The following is a 20,896-nucleotide window of genomic DNA, read 5'->3' on the forward strand; positions in this document are numbered from 1 at the left end:
ATACAAACATTGTACAGGATTACAAATATGCAATGCATTCTAAACAAAATGAATGATAAGGCATAGTTATATCTAAATAGGCAAAAGAATGAAATGGTGAATGGGGTAATTAGTTGGAACCACCTAAGTGTGAAGTTACACCAACGGTCCCAAATATTATTGAACCTCTGGGGCAGTTACCTTTCCTATACATGACATTCACTGATATACAATGTGTCTCCATTGAGAAATGGTAGGAGGAGAGGGGCTCATCCAGCTGGTAGCTATAGATTTGTGGGTCCCCTTAGAAATATTCTCATGCATCAAAGCTATTGCTCCTCATCCAACAAACCAAACAAACAAACAGATTTCAGTAGTATATATATAGTTGCAGCTTTTACCTGCGACATCTCTTTTTTATGGTGGGGGACTTGAACGGATGGCATTAGGTCTGTAATGTGGTGCCCTAGAACCTCCTCTGGGTCTGTATAGCCATAAAGTTGTGCACAAGATAGATCACAGGAAACAATTCTCCCCTAGAAGACACAAAGTGATAACCAGTCACTAATCTATAATCATTAAATGGGTAGGATTAAGCAAGGATTATATCGGAACTCCTGGCAAACAGCTTAATACATATATATGAATTGCTTTATCTGACAAATCTTTACAGCTTGTATATGTCATCTGTCTGCCCACAGAGAAATTATTCAGTAGTGAGATTCTAACCCAGTAAATAGTCTTAAGACAGAAAGGTGGCAAGAGGAGCTACAAACAGGGAAAAGAGTGCCTCCTGCCTGACTAAACAGTGTGGCAGGGGTGTGTGCATCACAACACTGGCAGAATTGTTCCACATTCAATGACTAGATTACACCTAAAAAATCCAGCACTTAAAAGGAGAACTATGGGGTTAAGGCTTTTCCCCGTAGTTCTCCTTAGGGTAACGGGAGGACACAAACTAGCGTCCTCCCGTCACCCTAGGCTCAGTATACCGCGAGCTTTAGCTCGCGGTATACTGAGACGCCGCAGTATACCGCGAGCTGCTGCTCGCGGTATACTGAGACGATGCAGCTGAAGCGGATCCCGACAATTATGTCGGGATCCGCCCAGCTGCGTGACTGACAGCTGGCTCTGCCTATCTAGAGGCAGAGCCAGCTGTACCCGCCCCCTCACCCATCCGTTCCGCCAGTCAGCGCTGGCGGATCGGAGCGGGGAATCCAGCCCCTCCCCTGTCACGGCAGAGAGCCGTGACAGGATCGAGAGGTGAACGACCGACGGTATGTGTTCGCTCACCTCCCGATCTACTGAGCCGACCTGTGACAGTCTCATTGTCACAGGTCGGCTAGAACTAGTGAAAAGCACTCACCTCATAGTTCTCCTTTAAGATAAAAAATTCTGGGGTTCCTTAGCCTAAAGCTGAACACCAGATACAACTCTTTATGCATACTTACATTGGTTCAGCTTGGCCCAATGTAAGTAGACATATGTCATACCTGATCGGACACTGGGGATCCTGTTGTAGTAGCTGGAGCTACTACAGCACTTTTCAGGTCCTGTAGTGGCACTGAGCTAAGCAGCTTACCTTCTGCTCTGAAAACACAGAAGGTCTCTCCCTCAGCACAGCGGCCATTCAGAGAACGCCAAGTATTTTTGTCAATGCATACAAGGAGTATTCTGGTGGACGAGGGGCACATTAAGCCATCACCGCCCCTTGTCTCATCAGAGAACAGCTTGCATTCAGATTTCTGTCATTACAATGGAACTTGAAAAATGTTTCCTTCAATTTTGGATAGTTCTGAAGGGTTAGAACGTTGCCCTGTGTACCCACTGAGAGAACTGCACTCACCATAGTAAGTTGGAGAGAAAATTTCCACAACAGGTACACAGACATCTATAGACACTCCACTCTTTGAGGAAGAGAATATGGCTGGGGTTCTTCTTTAAGAATACCTTTAAAGTGCAATTCAAGTCAAAAGGTTTTTAAGCTATTTCAAATGCTGATTAAATAACTTAAAATGGATGCTGCTCCTTGATGTTTAAAAATGTTAGTTTCCTGCAGGCTCAGCTGTCCCCTGAGCACTGGTCCTGATATCCTGATTTAGGGTGGCTCCTTTCCCTTGCGGGGTCCTATGGAGTCACCCTTGTTTGTGCATCTCCACAAGCACACAGACCCAGCAATATAAGCAACTCCTCTGCTTCCTGTTCACGTCTCCTCTCTCAGCTGAGCTGAGAAAGTTGGAGCTGTTCGGAAACATGAGGACTGTAAATGCTTGGGCAGAAATTAAAAGAAATACTTTGCTGGGCAATGTGTATTTGTTTGATCAGGATTCATTATTGAAGTTTGAGAGTTTAATACTACTTTAACCCCTTAGTGACAGGAGACATACATTGTACGTCCTCGCCACTAAGTGCTCAAATAACTGCTCCGGTACACGAGCAACTATTTGGGGATCTCTTATGCCGGTAACCGGTGAGAAGCAATGGTTACCGTTCATAAATGAATGTCTCAGTATTGAGGCATCCATTTATGAAAAAGTTTAGCTTTTACAGACACGTGATCCCTTTCAGAGATCAGATGTCTGACAGTGATAGCAGAGCAGTATTTACCGCACTTGCTGTCACTGTTTGACAGCTGGTATAGATCAGGATATTCCGATGTATGCTGGGTTTTTTTTTTTTTTTAATGTTACAGGCTTCTGATCATTCTGGGAACGATCAGAAGCCTTTAATGACACTGATCCTGATATGCTGTCGGGATCAGTGTCACTAAGGGTATTATTGGCTGTTCCTAAGTTTGGAGCCACCTAACAATAAGCAAAAATGAATGAATTAAATTAGCAAGCAGTCATAGTGAGATTCATTCACAATGACTGCTTGATTTATAATTTTTTTTAAAAGTGCTTAAATCGTGGAAAGTGTAACAAAAATGTATAAATTTGACAACTAAAAATGTATATATACATTTTTTTTTATACTATCAGTACTACAAAAAAAATTATCCCTTACAATTAAAATCTGCAGCTGAGCTGCAGATTTGTTTTTCACGAATTTTTAAAAAATGTAACCCCCTCATGACGGTGATGTTCAAAGTATGTCGCTGTCACTAAGTGTGGCACTTAGTGACATTGTATGCCAGGTGACCACTATTAGCTTTTAGAGGAAAAAAAATGAAAGTGTTAGCTTTTAGTTATAGACTGAGAAGTACAGACTCATTAAGAATCATCTCTTCAGGGAAGCCTATCCCACCTCAACCTAACCACTGAACCATCACCTTCTCAAACAATTCATCCCCGCACAGCTACCTCCTCATGTATCACTTGGCCCTCCCTTTTAGACTGTAAGCCCTCAGGGGCAGGGCCCTCCTTACCATCTTGTCTTGAATTGTGATTGTAATGTCTTCCTTCTATTGTAAAGCGCTGCGCAAACTGTTGGCGCTATACAAGTCCTGTATAATAATAATACAGTAAATTTTCTAAAATCTTACGGATATGAGGTGTTTCCACAAAGAGGACAAATAAAATTAATGTATTGCATTTTTTTAGCTGTGCTATTTTTCTAAAAAAGAACAATAATCAAAACTGGGGAAAAGGTGTTTTCTTCTTGTTTTGTTTATATTTGATTTGCCCTAAATGAGGCGTTAGGCACACATATGTGATATAAACACATAGCCCTATCTGTCCTCTAAAAAAACAATATATATTACGTATGGGTGCACTTAGTAAGAAAGTATCACACAGCAAATATGTAAAAAGTGTGACAGTCTTTAAGGAACGGAAACTAAAAAAACAGTCATGAAGGGGTTAAAGCTAGTCGCTCTTTTATGTGAAATAAGAAATAACAAAATGCCAATGTGGCACCAAGTACAGCAAGTCGTGAATAGGAATAAGCATGCATAACACATTTCAATGACTGACAAGACCTAATATCGGGACAATAACGCACATCTTGCCGAAATGATAGAACAGTTGTAATAGTCTGGGCCGTCTCAAGGAACAGCAGACATTGGCTCTGTACTCTGCGTATCCACAAACGCAGCATGACCACATCTCCTCCATTGCGCACTGCTTCAACCTGAAAGGCAAAACATTACATAATGAAATTATACCATGACAACAAATAGAGTCTACAACAAAAATACACAGCGTGCAGGAAGGTCTCCGCTGGAAAAGGGAACTGTATGTTCACTTTGCACATGCTGCATGTAAAGCAGCGTGTGCAAGGAAGCCGTGTAGAGTGATCGGTCTGGGTGTGTGTGGATCTTAAAGTCAGCTACATCATCTGCATGGTGTAGAATAGGGGAAGACAAATGAATATGGAATTCAGGAACCAGTCTGTCCAATCCAGGAGCCAGCTTGATTTTTTTTTTTTTTTTTTAGGAGCCTGCTCCATTGACAAGAACTAGAGAAAACCTGTAACATTAGGTGCAGGGGCTGTCTTTTCTAAGGAGCATTGGCCACCTGGTTCCTGGGATTTGTCCAGCTCTGGCATATAAAGCCTTATCTTCCCAACCCCACTGGCACTGTTAGGTCCATGTATATGATGTTCGTGGGTCTTATGTGATTATTTTTCGAAAACAAATGTATTTACTTTAATAAAAAAAAAAAATCTATGGGGGGGGGGGGGTGAATTTCATAGCAAAGGAGCCATTTAGATGCAGTTTAGTCAAGCTACTTTACCAAGTGCTATATCTAATTTTGCATCTCACGTCTATTATCTTAATGGATGTGGCTAAATAGAAAGGAATTTATCAAAACTGGCGCAGACTAAAACTGCAGCAGCTGTGCATGGCAACCAATCAGCTGCTCTCTTTCATTTTCAAATATTAAATATTAACTGAGCAAACTGAAGAGAGAAGCTGATTGGTTGCCATGGGCAACTGCTCCAGATTTGATCAATTCCCCCCATAGAGTTCACACATAACCCATACCGGTGGCACAGTTTATAAACTATGGGGGGAATTTATCAAAGCTGGAACAGATTTGCACTGCAACCAATCAGCTTCTCTGTCTCATTTTCAAATCTTAGCTGAGGAAACGGAAGAGAGGTGCTGATTGGTTGCCACGGGCAACTGCTCCAGATTTTTCTGCTCCAGTTTTGATAAATTTCCCCCAATTTATATAAAACGTTCCACTTGGTTCCTCATATAATCTGAAGTGACATATACAGTACTGGATGTGCTTTGGATGAACAGGACAACCACTGAAAGGTTAGAAGTGTTTATTCTGAGAATGAGCTGACCAGAATACTGTTATGCTGCATCTAATTCATTCATTCGAGTCACAGTCTGAATCTACGTCCAGACACATCTTCAGATGTTAGCAGAAAATGGGATTTTGATGTGGCTGCTATTTCATTCCCTGTAGAGACTTTCTTTATAAATAGAAGGCACAAGGAAGACTACGTGTTCCCATCTTAATCTACAAATGTCTACATTGTGTCCTCTTCAAAAAGATTAAAAGGCTGTATGTAGAGATCTAAGACTTCCAATGAACAGAAGTTCTAGGATTCCTCCGGCAAAGCCTGCATCATCTGCACTTCAAAACACTCCATACGAACATTGTGGGTCTCCAGAGACTCCGGCACAGACTTTCTAAATCGCCATTTATCAGTTATGTTTCTGAATATTAAACACCACATTCTTTTCGAGGTTTAGAAACACACATTCTGTCCACTGTGTAGATAGTATGTACATACATATGAAGGGAGACTGTACATTATTTGTAGTCTCATCTACAGACAGGCAATCATTTGTTACATTAAATGTCTTGCAGGAGGGCTCACTGCAGATATTCGGGGGCTGAAATATTTGGCTTTGGTAAATCCTTTCTTTAAAGCAGAGCTCTGGGCAAAAATGTTCTTAACCCTTGCCGTGTGGCTACCACCGCACTTCGAGGGTTAAGTGTTTGGTTTTGTCTAGGTGCTATGAAAAAAAAAAGTTCTATTCACCTGATCCTAGCCAGCTTGCCTTTAGACCAGTTCCTGGAGCCTCTCTCGGCCCCCATTGCAGCAGTCTAAGGATCCTTGAATCATTACGTTCTATACACAGTGTATAGGATGTGAGGACACTACAGTGCGGGGGGCAGCCCCACTGCAAGGGTTTAGAACACTTTTGCCTGGAGTTCTGCTTTAAGGGACCATACACGTCACATGCATTGGGGCTGCGCTGGTGCATGCAGAACATACAGACAAGGCAATATTTTTTTCAGCACAGCATGGTGTGACATGGTACAACCGCAGTGCAGTATGCTGTACCAACAAAACTTTATGAAATGTCTCATGACATTTCAATAAAGTTTTAACAAAAAAGTAAAGACCTGGATGCCCTGAGATCAGTGCATTAGCACTGAACATGTCAGCGCCCCCCAGTGGCCATGCATGGAGAACAGCTTGTTGGTGTGAATGGGCCCCATAGGAGCCTGTCCCTTTACCCAATAAGGACAAAGTGGCAGGTTCTATTAACAACAACCCTTCACGCTGATATTCACCTATGAGGTACTCCCTCACCACTCGTGTCACAGCCCTAGGATATATTCACTACTTTCATGGGGGAGAATCTGACCTTCTCCCTTTCTCTCAGGATGCAATGCCTAGCCCTGAGCAGCCAATGACCAGGCCAAAATACTCTCACTGGTGGAGTGGAAAAGGAAATTCACCTGTTTAGGCTCTGACACAGCCTGTACTTCCAGAAATTACATCGAATATCCCAGCAAGGTGACATGATTATGTCAGTTGCCAAATAACCTGGCTTTTTAGTCATGGCACTCTCCCTCAATGAATGAGAACAAGAAGCACCTCATTTGACGCACTCTAAATTTAGATTTATATTGTAGAACCATCCTTCTACATGATCTGTTTTATAAATGTTCTTAGGACATGTGTCAATGGACGTTGTTCATTTTAAGTGGGAATCACATTGCAATGCAAGTCTACGCTGATGCAAACCCGCTTGAAGCAGGTCAAATGGAGCTCAACTGAAGGTCATTGAATCACTGAAGGTCACTGAATCCATTGATGAATTCTGAATGATATCAGAAGCGTCTCACACTGACGTCAAACTGATACCATCGACACAAGCCCAAAGCTCACAGTGCATTCCATATAAAGTCTTTATAATAAGGTCACACTTACCACTTCTCCAGGTACCCGTGAAATGCCATCAGCTTCTGTGAGCTCCTCCTCTAAAACCTCGGAGATTCGGTGGCTGGATGCAGGAATCAAACTGGACAAACCCATTCCAATTAACTCCATACTGCTATATCCAAAGAGCCTGCAAGCCTTATCATTGGCCATTAAAACCTAAAGAAAGATAAAGAGCATTCTGTAGACACATGGCATTCTGAAAACATTGTACGTATATAAAAGGTTGTTCTTCAAATAACGCTAACAAAAGAAGCCGTGCTATTAAAAGCTGATAACCAATGAAATATTTAAAAGGTGCACACTGTGACAACAGTAGATTGCCTGTATTCACTCACACAGCACAAGTGTGTGCTCCCAGGGGTGCTTCTAACAAGTTCAGGAGGTGTTTCTGCAGCTTATGGTAAATAAAATGTAAGTAAATAAGAAATCATGTAAACAAAAGCAGTGATCTGGAAAACATAAGTTGCTTGGAAAACACTTTCCTACTATCAGGCGCCACTGACTGCACTAAACTGCTAAACGCTGCTGTCAGGCTGACTGCTATCCTAACATGTTCATAAATAAACTCGTCAACGGTATGTCCAGACAATACTTAAATGTACCCCCCAACCTCCTTCTCTCCCTCTAGAACAGTGGTTCTCAACCTTTCTAGGGCCGGGACCCCTTGGTAACATTTGCCAAGTTGTGGTGACCCCCAACGGAGCGCTGGACTCCTGAATAAGTAAGGTGCTGGACTTGGGACTAAAAATAGAAGCACACTCACAAGAATACAAGCCCTCCCCAGCCTCTGCTACATGCTCTGTTTCCATGCAGCCTTCTCAGCCCCAGCACTGCTTAGACACCCGCCTCCTGCAGAGCTCACATTGTATTGGAGGCAGGAAGACAGCAGTGGCTGTGAATAGGAAAGCCCTGCTGAACACTCCCCGGCCACTAGATGTCGCTGCAGCGGCCAGGGAGTGTATATAGCGGCACTTTTATATTCACAGCCTCTGCTGTCCTCCCGCTGACTGACACTGCTGCGCTAGGAGGAGGCTGAGGAGCCTCTCACCTAGCGCAGCAGAAGTGGATGCTAAGACCCCCTCAACAGTGATTTGCAACCTACTTTTGGGTCGCGACTCACAGGTTAAGATCCGCTGCTCTAGAACATGTTCCAGCATTATTTCTTTTTTCTTTGCCTTGTTCCTGTGAGAAACAGCTTTTATTTCTCTCCATAACATCATCAGGTTTGTAAAATTCTTGCAGAGGCAGCTGCTGGGCGCTCATTTACTATTGGCATGGGCACGTCTCTCAGAACTCCATCTCCCAAAGACACCTTTCCCTACATCCAGCATGTACATACAGTATGTAGGCAGGCTCTTGGGAGTCAAGGCAGCAGTATTGTTTTGTCAGGAAAGAAATCAACGTATATATGTAGAGTGGGACAGAGAGGATATAGGCAGAGTTCTGAAGTCAAGCAGGCAGAGCTGGCAATGCTGGTTGGGATTTCCATGAAGATAAGACATGTGTTGTCAGCCCAAACAGGAAATTAGGAGCACACTGGATTTTTGGTAGAGTAACAGGTACTTTTCTGTATTTGCAGGGATTTTAAAAGGTATAAAACATGAGAAAACAAATACAGTATATGCATAAGTGAAATGTACTGAATATGATTTTTATTTTGTTCTGCTGCAGATACAGTACTTTTAGGGGTTCCTTGAGCAGTAAGCAATATGACAGGTCATTCCTTTCACTGACCACCAATGTAAGGGTTCATCTCTCACACTCAACACCAATGTAAAGGGGGCACCTATTCGACTGACTACCAATGTAAGAGGGGCACTTTTCTGATGACCTCCAGTGTAAGAGGGGCACTTTTCTGATGACCTCCAGTGTAAGAGGGGCACTTTTCTGATGACCTCCAGTGTAAGAGGGGCACTTTTCTGATGACCTCCAGTGTAAGAGGAGCACTTTTCTGATGACCTAAAGTGTAAGAGGGGCACTTTTCTGATGACCTACAGTGTAAGAGGGGCACTTTTCCACTGACCACCAATGTAAAGGGGCATTGCTCTGACAGCCAATGTAAGGGGGATTACCTATAACCAAAAATGTAATGGGGCACTGCACTTTTCACTGTCTGTAATTTTTTTCCTGGCCATTATCATTAGGTTAATTTAATGATTACTGAAAGCAAAGTAGTGGTGTAGTGGAGGATTTGTTAAAAAAAATTACCCACTTTTGGTGTCAAATGAGCAAGGTATGCCACACTCCATATCCCTTTATTATTAAATCTGCTTACTGATCACATTAATGCATCATAAGCTGTAGATATTATTATTTTTAGTAGGGGGTTCCCTAAGACCCATACATTATTTCAAGGGTTCCTCTGTGAAAAAAAAATGGGTTGAGACTGAGACTGGTTTACATTGATCCATCAGGCAATGAGAAAATTTAGAAGGCGGCCATCATTGGCAACCTACATATTTCCCTTAGTTGCCCCATAGGATATAAAACACTGGCAAAAGGTATGATGTGTACCTGTGTGGTCCTGGTGCTGACAGTCAGTACAGCTCTGCTGGAACTTCGTGCACATGAAGGTAATGAGTGTATGGTATCATCTGGAGTGGGTATTCCACTGGCAGACTCCAGGGGTGAGCGGAGTAGAATGTTACTGGCAGCTGAAGACAGGCTGTAAGAGCTCCAATCATCACCTAGGAAAAATATATTTAAATAATTATTTAAAAAACAAACAGGAACAACACACAATACAACAACAGGTCTTTTTTCATGCCTGTCCTTACCAAGTCTCAAATATACCTTACATGCAGATTATAGATTGCTTTAATGTGCATTAGAGAAAAACAGATCACAGCACTTATCCCAGGAGTGGGCATGCAATACATTCTGATTACTTTATACAATTACTGAAAGAACTTTAAGGCTAATTACAAATAACTAATGGAAGATAAAAGGATTTCTGTGCAGAACATAAGACTTGCTTACTGCCTGTGACTTCTCTATGTACTAAAGCACAAGGATTACTCTTGGACACAGATCCCATTACATTCACCAACGGTCCCCCCTATCTTGCAAAACATCATTACTGCAGTCAGGTAGTAGATGGTAAGATCAAGTATAACAGTTGCTGTCACCGGAGACCATATTCAAGGCGGATTAAACAGGGGTGTAAAGCTTGGAAACTTTTAATTGTAATTAAGTGGATATACAACTGAACACATGAAGGAGAAATCATGTGACTCGTGTCTTTTTGTTAATCATGAATAATCCTTTTAAAGACATTGTCGGGTGGCTACTTATCAGAAGCAGAGGTTTTATTATTATTGTGCTGTTGTGTTACCAGTAAGGCTGGCTGTATTCCAGTGGTCCCTGGTTCTTCCCCCATGTCTTCTCCTTCGTGGGTTAGGCAGTTGGGGAAAAGACTTGCTTAGCAGAGAAACACTGTGCAGTGAAGAACAAGGGGAATGTGGCACAACTGAAGCCTCCATGCCTAAGACAAGGTTTCCTTTAAGAAAAAAAAGAAAACATGTTTATGAAGCATGAAAACATCAAACATCAGTACAATCAGCTCCTAATAAAACACTGGAAAGATCTAGACCAAGGGTCATCAAACTTCCTAAACAAGGGGCCAATTCACTGTCCAGAAGAATTGAGGACATGACTGCGGCCAGTGGATTACTAAGACAAGGTTTCCTTAAAGGAGGAAAAAAAAAGAACTTATCCTAAGCAATATTGTGGTGAGTCACCTGCACTCTATACAGCGTTGTGACCTTACAGGATGGTGGTGCTCGTAGTGATAACTTGTATGGCGCCGTGTGCAATTCCAATGAAGATCAGATAGTCACCAGCACACATGCAATGTATTGTTGATCCTATTACGTTTTATTGAATCATTGTCACCATTTGTCAAATATAGCCAACATATTGGGGCTGCATAGGATCCCTTCCTCAGGGTAACATAGACACCCCAAAATGTTAGCTATATATGACAAATGGTGAAAATAAAACATAATAGGACCAACGATACATTGCATGTGTGGTGACAGATGACTATCTGATCTTATCCTTAGCAAGGGCACCATGGAAGATGCAAGCTCTTTCTAATTTTCCTATTCATGTCCTCAAACTTATAAACAAAAGGCCAGTTTGCTGTGCTTGAGAATTTGAGTGGGGGAGTTGAAAATGCTCCAGCATCAGTGGAAGTAAAAAATGTCCCAAGCTCAGTGGTCAGGGGGCATTAAAGATGACCTAGCACCTGTGGTCAGCACAGGGAGTATAATTGCCCTATTGTTGGTGTCAATGGAAGGAATAGTGCCCCGTCATTGGTGACAGTAGGAGCTATATGGCGCTTTTTGAGGCGGCACAATGGATGTCTGCTTTTTTACATGAGGCTGGTACCACGTATGTCTGCTGTTCACACGATGAGGCTGGTACCACGTATGTCTGCTGTTCACACGATGAGGCTGGTACCACGTATGTCTGCTGTTCACACGATGAGGCTGGTATCACGGATGTCTGCTGTTCACATGACGAGGCTGGTACCACGGATGTCTGCTGTTCACATGACAAGGCTAATACCATGAATGTCTGCTGTTCACATGACGAGGCTGGTACCACGGATGTCTGCTGTTCACATGACAAGGCTGGTACCGTGAATGTCTGCTGTTCACATGACGAGGCTGGTAGCATGGATGTCTGAATGTCTGCTGTTCACATGACAAGGCTGGTACCATGAATGCCTGCTGTTCACATGACGAGGCTGGTACCACGGATGACTGCTGTTCACATGACAAGGCTGGTACCATGGGTGTCTACTTAATGCATAAATCATGCATGCTTGGCTGAAATGATCCACATGTGTACGTCTTCATGGGTTACAGAATGATCATGTGGAAGTCTGATCTTCCATTTGTGCTTACATGTCTATAGTCAGCTAAAATGTGCTACAACTCTAATAAAACAGCACAGAATACGACTAGAAGAGGTATTTTTATAAAGCAGTGAATCTGACTTTCACCAAACTTTCACTTCAGATTAATCTTCCAGGTGCATGTGTTTTAAATAACAGTGATTGATTCACCAGCAGTGAATTTCCGGTGAAAGTCACAAATAATGGCTTTATAAAGATTGTGCCTAATTGTGCCTGTTGAAATAAGTGTTGTGAGTGATTAGAACTCTTCCACTAACACGGCAATACACAATAATCTGCATACAGTCCTCACCGAGTCCACTGAAATGAACATATAGAATGGATGTGACAGTATTAGAGCTTCGCTGTATCTTCCCACACAGTCAGCTTGATGTGCCAAGTGTGACGCTCAGGCTGAGATAACAGCATCCCAGTCACATGTATATCCAGCAGCTGTCACCGGGTTATGTGTCATGCTGCTGGTGACAGACCTCGCTGTATTACTACAGAATGTACAGCATAGTCACATAAATGTGCATACCAAAAGATATACCAGCATGCTGATTGTCTTCCTATACTCTATGTAGGGAGATCAATAATCTGATAGTCTTCTACACAGGAGCCACTGTACAAGTTGGGACTGATTTAGAGGCGTGCTGAGAAGTTAACCCTTGAAGTGGGGCTGCCCCCACACTGCAAGGGTTAAATGCTAGTTTTTCTCTAGGGGAGAAAATAAAGAAGATACACTCACCACCCCTCAATCTAAAGAATACATTGCAGTCCCCAGCCTGCTTCTGGGACATCCCGCCATCAGATCACATGCTATGGCCAGCCCCGAGCCACCCGCTGCTTCTACCCCACCTCCTGCACAAAGCCAGCCGGACCGCATCTCACTGGGCCCTCCCGTCCACCGGGCAGCTCTCTAATTAGGCAACAGCTCTTGGGGCCTTGCGGCCGCCTAGTTCGCCTCATTAGGCAGCCGCTGCTGCCTGATTCTGTGCTGCCACCAGCCTCGGCCCACTGGGCAAGTGCCCAGTATGCCCAAAGGCAAGTCTGGCCCTGTCCACCTCATTGGTTTAGGGCGGCGCTTTCTGCTGCCCCCCTGGAAAGTTCCACCCTAGACAAATGCTTAGTTTGCCTTGCGATAGGTACACCCCTGCTCCCCACACGTCTTCATAAAAGAAAAAACACAAGCAATTATTATTATTTGTTGCATTGGAGCCAGTGAAGCTTTGCAACCGCGATCAGTGGATTGTGGGTGAAGTGCTCCGGCTCCTCTATAGATTCTCCCTCTTGTCGCTGTCTGCAGCTCGGTACGGACATTCAGTAACATAGATGGGAGGAAGAATGAATGAAGGGGAGAGGACGTCACCATACTTGTATTGAATTGAGAACTACAAGTCCCTCTGTCGCAGTGGCTGATGACTTGTGGTCTCTCCATTCACAGATCCTGTGGAAGAAGACCTTGACTATGGGTGTAACATGAAACATGGTGAGAAAGGTCAACTTAGATTTTAAAGGAGAACTCCGGGCAAAACTTGTATTCACCCTTGTGGTGGGCCTACCCCGCACTGCAAGGGTTAACTGCTCCCTTTTGTCTAGGTGCTAAAAATAAAAAAAAGTTATACTCACCTGGCCGGCTTGTTCTCCTTCCAGCCTGTCTCCCTTTCATCTGCAGCAGTCTAAGGTCCCGTAAATCATCACATTCTATACACAGCGAAGGGAACTTATCAAAACTGGAGCAGTTGCCCAGGGCAACCAATCAGCATCTCTCTTCAGTTTATTCTGTTAAGATTTTAAAATGAAAGAGAGAAGCTGATTGGTTGCCATGCACAGCTGCTCCAAATGTTGATAAATTCCCCTCAGTGTATAGATGTTGGGATGCTGAGGAACATTGCAACTTAGGAGGAGACAGGAGAAGCAAGGAGCCGGCCTAAGCGGTGAGTATGAATTTTTTTTCTAGACAAAAATAAGCAGTTAACCCTTGCACTGCAGGGGTTGAAAAAACATTTTTATTACAATAAAACTATAAGAAAAAAAACAAAAACGTACTGATGGAAAGATCTACAAGCAGCGTTGTTACAGTCCATGTGCACAAGTTTAAAAATACTTTACCAATGTGAATTGATCCGTTTTGGATATCTACAAAGCCTGGCTCTATGACTGTGAGGGGGAAGCTGGCAACTATCAGACATTACCGATCTCTATTATCCTAATCACAAGTTACGATCCTCCAGCAATGATAACAAAGAGCTTCCCAGCCACAGTGCTCTATACAATGTAAACAAGCCCGGCTACGTGCAATGGTCACCAGCCCCCCATATAGCGGAGCGGAGCGGAGCAGAGACTCCCCCCCAACACAGCTTAAAGGTGCTGCCCACCCTCCACACAACAACAATAGCCCACACACCTCAGTACTCACAGCATCACACCTCTTATGTCATCCTTCCCAGAGACAGCGCGCTGTGTGGCGGAAAGGGCGGAACTCGAAGGTTTGAACATGCCGCCCAATCAGATGTTAGTGTCAAATGACCGGCGGGTCTTTCGTCCAATGAATGGCAGAAAAATGTTGTCAGGCAGAGAGACACACCTCCGCTGTGGCAGAAAAGAGCGGGCCGGTGGTTGCTAGGGACGCCAGCAGGACATTTGTTTACAAAGCCCAGCCCTTTATTAATGAGATTCGGCCTACAGCTAACCGACCACCAGGTCCTTCATGACAAAGCACGATTAATAAATACAACGACTGTTTGCATCTAGTTACATAGAGCGTGTTTTTTTGTTGTAAGATACGTTGTTAGCATTCATTTACGTGCTTATACGCACTATAGGTACAAGGTAAGGCTTTTTATAAAGACTTCCAGAAATGTCTGCATAATGGGAGTGTTTTTGGAAGTATAGTAGAATGTATGGAGCATAAATGACAGTAACGCAGGCTGCCCATACAATCCGCTGGTCACTTTATCATCAGCATAACTACAACTCTCAGGAGCCGTGGGATTCGCGCATGCGTACAAGATCCTCCCCGCGGTCTCTTGTATTGGCTGTCGAGCCACTGCACTGTGATTGGTGGAGGCGGAGGCTTCCGGAACTAGGAGAACTGTAATACAATGGCGTATGGCGGGGGAGATATGCAGGACATGGAAGGTAGGCAGAGTGGAGGAAGGCTGGACATGGAAGGGGGGCATTCAGCAGTTCTGGGCGGCCTGTGCTCATGAACTGTTTAGGATGGCTGCAACTTGGCCCATGCACTGTGTACCTGTGGGGAAGAGTGTAGGACTAAAAGTCCCAGCATTCCCTGTCCTGAGAGGTGGTGCTCAGTGCTGGGATGTCACAACAGGCAGAGAGCGCAGTGGGCAGCTTGTGACTCTCCCTGACATGCCGGGAATTGTAGTTCCACACCAGGAGGCTGATCACAGCTATGCATGCCTGAATCACACCTATGGGAGTTATCAGTTAATCACCCCATACCGCATCGCAGAGCAGCCTATCAGATGTCAGCTTACTGTCCTTATGTAAATGAAAGCTGGCATTTGGTTGATTGCTGTTGGATCCAAATCTGTTCCTTCTTATGCTTACCTGAGATCATTATGATCTGAGAAGATCCAAATATGTTCCTTGTTATGTCTACCTGAGATCATTATGATCTGATGAGATCTAAATGTGTTCCTTCTTATGCCTACCTGAGATCAATATGATCTGAGAAGATCCAAATATGTTCCTTGTTATGCCTACCTGAGATCATTATGATCTAACGAGATCCAAATATGTTCCTTGTTATGCCTACCTGATATCATTATGATCTAATGAGATCCAAATATGTTCCTTGTTATGCTTACCTGAGGTGATTATGATCTGAGAAGATCCAAATATGTTCCTTGTTATGCCTACCTGAGATCATTATGATCTAACGAGATCCAAATATGTTCCTTGTTATGCTTATCTGAGGTAATTCTGATCTGAGAAGATCCAAATTTGTTCCTTCTTATGCTTACCTGAGATCATTATGATCTGATGAGATCCAAATATGTTCCTTGTTATGCCTACCTGAGATCATTATGATCTGATGAGATCTAAATGTGTTCCTTTTTATACCTAGCTGAGAAAATGTATATGTAAAGTAATATAAAATACTGTATCTGCTGGTTTTGTAATATATTGCGGCATGAAGAGGATAATAGTTTATCATTATATGTGACATGTTCTGTTATTTTTCTCCCCAACTGATATAGTTGATAAACGTAGAGAGTCGGATGAATCTGCAGATGATGATATAAAAGAGAAGCATGCAGTTCAGGATGGAGAAGTGCAGAATGGTGAGGAGGCAGCAGGTACTTGTTGAAATGTTGGGTGTCTAATGAATATAGAAATATGGGGTTTGGAGCAGAGAAATGGGGAATGAAGAGATCACGTGCCCGCGTTGCCAGGCTGAAAACAAGACGGTAGAAATGTGAGAGAAAAGCACCACATTATCCATGTTTCTACTGATATTGTTGTGACCGGGCTACAGGGACAGGAGGTCCACTCTTGGATTGAGATGAATTGTTCTGTATGTAAGTGAGATGTGTGATCCCTGTCGGCTTCTCCTCGTATTTCAGTGTCATGATGGAGGGGAAACTGGAAATAAGGTGTACAGAAGAGTCTGTTCTGCTTTGGGGTTCACTCATCTCTAAGTGATGATTCTCACTTATGTTCTGAAGTGGCTGGGAAAAGATTTTGAAATATCACATTAAAGAGGAACTCTAAGAAATCTAAAAAGTTAAAGTAACAAAGTGAAATATAATTCCCCCCCCCCCCCCAATGCGGGTGTAAGGACTTACCTTAAATGTTGCCTCTTGATCCGATCATCTTCTTTCCTGTAGTTTTCAGGAGTCCCTCCTGCGCTGGTGCCGCACTGACTGTAGTGTCTTCTGTGCCCCACGGAGTCTGTGCGGGTGCACGCTGCGGACTTACCTTGTGTCTCCCCTCGTCTCCCAGTCTCCCAGTCTAGAGGCTCACCTGATTCTCGGTCCAACCTGGCTGCTAGACCGGTCCCTACAGCCTCTTCTACCCCGGCCTTCGGGGATTTAAGCACCACTGACGACGTCATGTCAATTGCAGTCCATTCACCTGCGTTAGCCATGAGGGACATGCCACAGTGGAGTGGGAGAGAGGTAAGCCCTTGCCACTGCTGGACAGAGGATCGGGTGAGTATAGCTAAATAACAAGCAGTTACGCCTGGCATTGCAGAGGTAACCCCACTGCCAGGGTCATATTTTTACATTCCTGGAGTCCGTCTTTAAAACAAGTTGGTGTGGGTGTTGAGTGTGAGGCGAGAGTGGGGAATGATTAAGTCCTGGCTGCCAAATCAAAAGAAGTTTCTCCTGATTATCATTCACTATGGCGTTCAGTTTCTCAGTGATGAGTGTGCCTGGTATGTGGCTTTGAACCTCTTGGAAGCCGGAGGACGGGGGGTTCTCTATGCCTGGGCAGTAGCCTTTTGGGTGGCCATACAATGTCATTCCCTGTCATTTTTAGGTTCTTCAGGACAGTTGAATTGAATAGTACCCTTCTGTATGTAAAGAACCTTTGCAGTATTCCTATACGGAGTGTCTGAAACCTTTATCTTTACTTTGTAGTTTTAGTTTGAACAACCTTGTGCTGTTATTTGTAGATTTATTTAATACAAACAATAACTCAATCAGCCAGCGTGATATCTGCCCTTGGCATGCAAGTCTGGTTAGAATATGACAACTGTCACTTGAGGGCTGTATGCCCATGGGTCACTTTATAAAGAAAAGACTGAGAACTGTACTAACATGTACTATAGTATCTTCTATTTATTATACTGTACTTGTGTTCAGATGACTCGGAGGCACCAGTAAACGTGGACACCATCATCTTGGACCCTGAAGCTGAGGTAAACATTTGCTTCTTGAATGAAATGCCCCATTATCTTCACATTTTATTATAATTCATAGTATCAGTATTATTATTTATGGTCGTAGTATTGTTTTCCTGTGATGTGGCAAAGGCATGCTGATTCCTTTTATCTGTACACATGAGTTGCTGTGTGCTCTGTAGAATGCTGACTGCAGAGTGGTGTGGAGACTGGATTCTAAGCACTTGAGTGATGATTGATTGTGTCATAACATTGATACAGGATTTATGACTTTTCAGTATATTGCATAAAGCAGAAGTGCATGGTCCACCAGATGTCTGCATGTTCTGCCTTTTAGTAGTATTAAAATCTCAAACTTTTTTTTACATTAAAGTGACATTAAACCCTCAGATTTTTTTAACATAAACCAATACTGTAATGTTTGCCTTACTGTAATCCATGGTAGTTTCCCTTCTCTTTGCTGCTCTTCCTTTTAAATCCTCATGTCTTCTCATGCTGAGGGAGAACTTCCCTTTGCAGCTGAGTGCCTCTTCCTGTAGTGCTGGCTCAGGTTGCAAACGTACACACAGACACCATGTATCTTCCTGAGACAAGGCAGTCTGCTGCAAAACAGAAGTTCTGCCCAGCATGAGAACAGATACAGATTTAAAAGGAAGAGCAACAAAGAGAAGGGAAACTACAATGGATTACAGTAAGGCACACATTACAGTATTGGTTTATGTTAAAAAATCTGAGGGTTTAATGTCACTTTAAAGGAGGACTATGAGGTGAGTGATTTCCACTCGTCCTCATAGTTAGAGCCGACCTGTGACAAAGTAGCTGTCAATGGTCGGCTCTATCGATCGGGAAGTGAGCAGAAACATGCAACCGATCCGCTCACTTCTCGATCGTCTCCCTGCAGAGAGCGGCGACTGTCAGTCAACTCCCCGCAGGGATTCCCCTCTCCGATCATCCAGCGCTGAGTGGAGGAACGGATGGGGGAGGGGGTGGGCACAGCTGGCTCTGCCTCTAGATAGCTGGCTTTGCCTGTCACTCACGCAGCTGGGTAGATCTCTCCCCCTTAGTGGCCAGATAACTGAGACAGTGATCACCATGCAGAGATAGTAAAGAGACATCTATGCTGACCAGTCATTGAAAATGCTTGGCAAGGAAAGACTTACTCTGGTTCAAGAGATAACTTGGCTGACAGCAAGAGGAATATTTAGATAGAAACCATTGCCCAACTCCAGCTAACATTTTTCAGTTTTGGTAATGTGGTGAAGAGTTATCATTTCTATCAGGTTTTTATCACTGTCTGTGACCAAACTGAGAAACCAATACTGTAATGTTTGCCTTACTGTAATCCATGGTAGTTTCCCTTCTCTTTGCTGCTCTTCCTTTTAAATCCTCATGTCTTCTCATGCTGAGGGAGAACTTCCCTTTGCAGCTGAGTGCCTCTTCCTGTAGTGCTGGCTCAGGTTGCAAACGTACACACAGACACCATGTATCTTCCTGAGACAAGGCAGTCTGCTGCAAAACAGAAGTTCTGCCCAGCATGAGAACAGATACAGATTTAAAAGGAAGAGCAACAAAGAGAAGGGAAACTACAATGGATTACAGTAAGGCACACATTACAGTATTGGTTTATGTTAAAAAATCTGAGGGTTTAATGTCACTTTAAAGGAGGACTATGAGGTGAGTGATTTCCACTCGTCCTCATAGTTAGAGCCGACCTGTGACAAAGTAGCTGTCAATGGTCGGCTCTATCGATCGGGAAGTGAGCAGAAACATGCAACCGATCCGCTCACTTCTCGATCGTCTCCCTGCAGAGAGCGGCGACTGTCAGTCAACTCCCCGCAGGGATTCCCCTCTCCGATCATCCAGCGCTGAGTGGAGGAACGGATGGGGGAGGGGGTGGGCACAGCTGGCTCTGCCTCTAGATAGCTGGCTTTGCCTGTCACTCACGCAGCTGGGTAGATCTCTCCCCCTTAGTGGCCAGATAACTGAGACAGTGATCACCATGCAGAGATAGTAAAGAGACATCTATGCTGACCAGTCATTGAAAATGCTTGGCAAGGAAAGACTTACTCTGGTTCAAGAGATAACTTGGCTGACAGCAAGAGGAATATTTAGATAGAAACCATTGCCCAACTCCAGCTAACATTTTTCAGTTTTGGTAATGTGGTGAAGAGTTATCATTTCTATCAGGTTTTTATCACTGTCTGTGACCAAACTGAGGAGGTTCTCCCTCCCATCTGGTCCCTGTGATGCCCATACAAGAAATAAGGGACGCAGTAGTCACCAGGTTAGAAAGACACGGACAGCGGTGAGAACATTGTCAAAAGTTTAAATACTTCCCCACTGGAAGAATGTGTTTCTTTTTGTCTGTCCCTTTTGGGAAGTTTTCTTATGACTTCCTGTTCTTTAGTGTAACTGTACATTTGTTGAGGAAAAGATAAAACTCCCATCTGAGTGATCAATGTACATTGTACGGCATGTAACAATCGTTGCCGATGTTTACCTTCTCTGTGTTCTGAAGAAATAGCTGTATGTTTCACCGTGTCCTTTCCAGTCTGTTTCCTATATGGAGACTTGGAAGAGTGACAGCAGAAAAGAAAGTGCCCCATGAGGTCTGCGTTCATTATCACCACCCAAGCAAATCTCGGTGTTCTAATGAGAAAAGCTGTAGGGTCCGCATCCCTTTAGTGGCCAAGCCATAGGGAGTGGCTCACTAAAAATGTCATTCTTATTGCAGAAGATGCCTAACATTGTACTTGTATCTTAGTGCAGACTGATGTCAAAATCATAAAAGCACAAAACACATTTCTGGAGGAACTGTGTACACCAGAGCTGTGCAGAATGACTGAGTCCAGGTGGCCATAATGAATGTCATTGTTTTTAAATTTTTGTAAATATTTACGTGCGGCGGCTGATTTGCAATGGAAACGTCATTTTACATATATATATTTCTTTTTTTTTTTTTTTTTTTTTTTAAAAAAAATTTTTTTAGTTTTTTT

General features: G+C 43.5%; 2 protein-coding genes across 2 annotated transcripts in view; one reads left to right on the top strand and one right to left on the bottom strand.

Annotated features, from left to right (window-relative positions):
• PASK (PAS domain containing serine/threonine kinase) overlaps nucleotides 1-10,601 on the bottom strand; it is a 44,193-nt gene extending 33,592 nt beyond the window's left edge. The window contains exons 1-5 of the mRNA XM_018567898.1: nucleotides 10,454-10,601; nucleotides 9,634-9,806; nucleotides 7,108-7,275; nucleotides 3,922-4,050; nucleotides 381-515 (exon numbers count right to left, since the gene is read on the bottom strand). Of these exons, the coding sequence (XP_018423400.1) occupies nucleotides 381-515; nucleotides 3,922-4,050; nucleotides 7,108-7,275; nucleotides 9,634-9,806; nucleotides 10,454-10,601 (753 nt within the window). The remainder of the gene's footprint in view (nucleotides 1-380; nucleotides 516-3,921; nucleotides 4,051-7,107; nucleotides 7,276-9,633; nucleotides 9,807-10,453) is intronic.
• A 4,459-nt stretch (nucleotides 10,602-15,060) lies between these two features.
• PPP1R7 (protein phosphatase 1 regulatory subunit 7) overlaps nucleotides 15,061-20,896 on the top strand; it is a 13,245-nt gene continuing 7,409 nt past the window's right edge. Inside the window, exons 1-3 of the mRNA XM_018567914.1 lie at nucleotides 15,061-15,166; nucleotides 16,252-16,350; nucleotides 17,863-17,918. Coding sequence (XP_018423416.1) covers nucleotides 15,130-15,166; nucleotides 16,252-16,350; nucleotides 17,863-17,918 — 192 coding nt within the window. The 5' untranslated portion in view covers nucleotides 15,061-15,129. The remainder of the gene's footprint in view (nucleotides 15,167-16,251; nucleotides 16,351-17,862; nucleotides 17,919-20,896) is intronic.

Source organism: Nanorana parkeri, unplaced genomic scaffold (genome assembly GCF_000935625.1).
Source record: "Nanorana parkeri isolate BGI_ZX_2015 unplaced genomic scaffold, ASM93562v1 scaffold1114, whole genome shotgun sequence".
Taxonomy (NCBI): domain Eukaryota; kingdom Metazoa; phylum Chordata; class Amphibia; order Anura; family Dicroglossidae; genus Nanorana; species Nanorana parkeri.